Source organism: Mastomys coucha, unplaced genomic scaffold, assembly GCF_008632895.1.
Source record: "Mastomys coucha isolate ucsf_1 unplaced genomic scaffold, UCSF_Mcou_1 pScaffold5, whole genome shotgun sequence".
Lineage (NCBI taxonomy): Eukaryota > Metazoa > Chordata > Mammalia > Rodentia > Muridae > Mastomys > Mastomys coucha.
In genome coordinates this window covers 101,169,453-101,172,223 of record NW_022196911.1, presented here as the reverse complement: position 1 = coordinate 101,172,223, position 2,771 = coordinate 101,169,453, and the positions used below count along the sequence as shown (strand labels likewise).

The following is a 2,771-nucleotide window of genomic DNA, read 5'->3' as shown; positions in this document are numbered from 1 at the left end:
AATTCCAACTCAATTCTTCACAGACTTAGAAAGAGCAATTTGCAAATTCATCTGGAATTACAAAAAACTCAGGATAGCCAAAACTATTCTCAACAATAAAGGAACCTCTGGTGGAATCATAATCCTGGCCTTTAAACTGTACTACAGAGCAAATGTGATAAAAACTTCATGGTATTGGTACAGTGACAGGCAGGTAGATCAATGGAACAGAATTGAAGACTAAGAAATGAACCAACACACCTATGGTCACTTGATTTTTGACAAAGGAGCTAAAACCATACAGTGGAAAAAAGACAGCATTTTTGAGAGATGGTGCTGGCTCAACTGGCAGTTAGCATGTAGAAAAATGCAAATCAATCCATTCTTATCTCCTTGTACAAAGCTCAAGTCCAAGTGGATCAGGGACCTCCACATCAAACCAGATACATTGAAATTAATAGAAAGGAAAGTAGGGAAGAACCTCGAGCAAATAGGCACAGGGGAAAATTTCCTGAAGAGGATGCCAATAGCTTATGCTCTAAGATCAAGAACTGACAAATGGGACCTCATAAAGTTGCAAAGCTTCTGTAAGGCAAAAGACACTGTCAATAGGACAAAACAGCAACCAATGAATTGGGAAGAGATCTTTACCAATCTTATATCTGATAGAGGGCTAATATCCAATGTATACAAAGAACTCAAGAAGTTAGACTCCAGAGAACCAAATAACCCTATTAAAAATGGGGTACAGAGCTAAACAAAGAATTCTCAACTGATGAATACTGAATGGCTGAGAAGCACCTAAAGAAATGTTCAACATCCTTAGACATCAGGGAAATGCAAATCAAAACAACTCTGAGATTCTACCTCACACCAGTCAGATTGGCTAGGATAAAAAAACTCAGGTGACAGCAGAAGTTGGAGAGGTTGTGGAGAAAGAAGAACACTCCTTCATTGCTAGTAGGATTGCAAGGTGGTACAACCACTCTGGAAATCAGTTTGGCAGTTCCTCTGGAAATTGGACATTGTTCTACTGGAGGACCCAGATATACCACTCCTGGGCATATACCCAGAAGATGCTCCAACATGTAATAAGGACACATGCTCCACCATGTTCATAGCAGCCTTATTTATAATAGCCAGAAACTGGAAACAACCCAGATGTCCCTCAACAGAGGAATGGATACAGAAATTGTGGTACACTTACACAATGGAGTACTACTCAGCTATTAAAAACAATGAATTCATGAAATTCTTAGGGAAATGGATGGATCTGGAGAATATCATCCTGAGTGAAGTAACCCAATCACAAAAGAACACACATGGTATGTACTCTCTGATAAGTGGTTATTAGCCCAGAAGTGCAGAATACAGGAAGAACAATCCACAAACCACAAGAAACTCAAGAAGAAGGAAGACAAAATTGTGGACATTTCATTCCTTCTTAAAAGGGGGAACAAAATACCCACAGGAGGAGTTGCAGAGCCTAACTATGGAGCAGAGACTGAAGGAAGGACAAGCCAGCCTAATATAGCTATCTCCTGAGAGGCTTTCAGAGTACCTGACTAACACAGATGTAGAGGCTCACAGCCATCCATTGAACTGAGTATAGGGTCCCCAGTAAAGGAGTTAGAGAAAGGACCAAAGGAGCTGAAGGGTTTGCAGCCCCTTAGGACAAACAACAATATGAACTAACTAACACCCTCAGAGCTCCCAGGGACTCAACCACCAACCAAGGACTATACATGGTGGGACTGATTGTTCTGGCAGCATGTGTATAGTAGAGGGTTGCAAAGTCGATCATCAATGGGAGGAGAGGCTCTTGGCCCTGTGAAGGTTCTGTGCCCCAGTGTAGGGGAATGCCAGGGCCAATAAGTGGGAGAGGGTGGGGTGGCAAGCATGGGAAGGGGGGAGGCAACAGGGATTTGTTCTTGTTGTTTTTGCTCGTTTGTTTGTTTGGTTTTTGGAGGGGAAACTGGGAAAGGAGAAATCATATGACATGTAAATAAAGAAAATATCTAAAAAACAAAAAACAAAAAACCAACCAACCAACCAACCAACCAACCAACCAATCAACCAACAAACTAACCAACCAATCAACCAACCACCACCCTAGGATACAGTCATTTATAGAAGATAAAGTTTGCTTTTTTAATGTGTCTTAACACCTAACTTGACTTCCCTTAACATTCTCACAGTGTTTGAAAAGCTTACCATCAACTGATAGGTTTTTAATCAGTTCCACCTGTTCTTTGGGTGTCATTATTACCCCAGAATCTTCCACAAAAGTTTTTACATCTTTGACATTGATTTTTTCTCCTTCAAAAAACAGAAATGGTAAGTATTATATGCCATATGAAGAGATATCTAAACAGCAAAAGGCATGGAAGAGAATCATCCATGTTTTTATATCACAGCATGTAACTTTTAGGGAAAAAAAAAAGCAGAGAGGCTTTATTCAAAGCAGAACAAACAGGAGGACAATCAGAACATGTGTCTTTCACTCGGAAGAGAGAAGCTATTTTATTACACTTAATTTGAAAAAAAAATTGTCCGTTGTATATGCATGAATGGGTATATTTGTGGGTGCATCTGCATGTGCATGGGTGTGTGGGCATGGAGGTCAGAGGTCAACCTCAGCTGGGGGGTCCTTCAGGGGGCCATACACCTTGACTTCTTGAGACAGTGTTTATCACTGGCTTGGAGTTCATAAAGTATGATAGGTTGGCTGACCAGGAAGCTCCAGGGATCTATCTATCTCTACCTTCCCAGTACTGGTATTAAAAGGGTAT

The 2,771-nt window shown here is 40.7% G+C and overlaps 1 protein-coding gene across 2 annotated transcripts in view; it reads right to left on the bottom strand.

Moving 5' to 3' along the window:
• Efcab3 (EF-hand calcium binding domain 3) overlaps positions 1-2,771 on the bottom strand; it is a 316,604-nt gene that overhangs the window by 108,610 nt on the left and 205,223 nt on the right. For both annotated transcript variants that reach the window (XM_031352655.1, XM_031352656.1), the window contains exon 99: positions 2,194-2,298. In XM_031352655.1, coding sequence (XP_031208515.1) covers positions 2,194-2,298 — 105 coding nt within the window. The remainder of the gene's footprint in view (positions 1-2,193; positions 2,299-2,771) is intronic.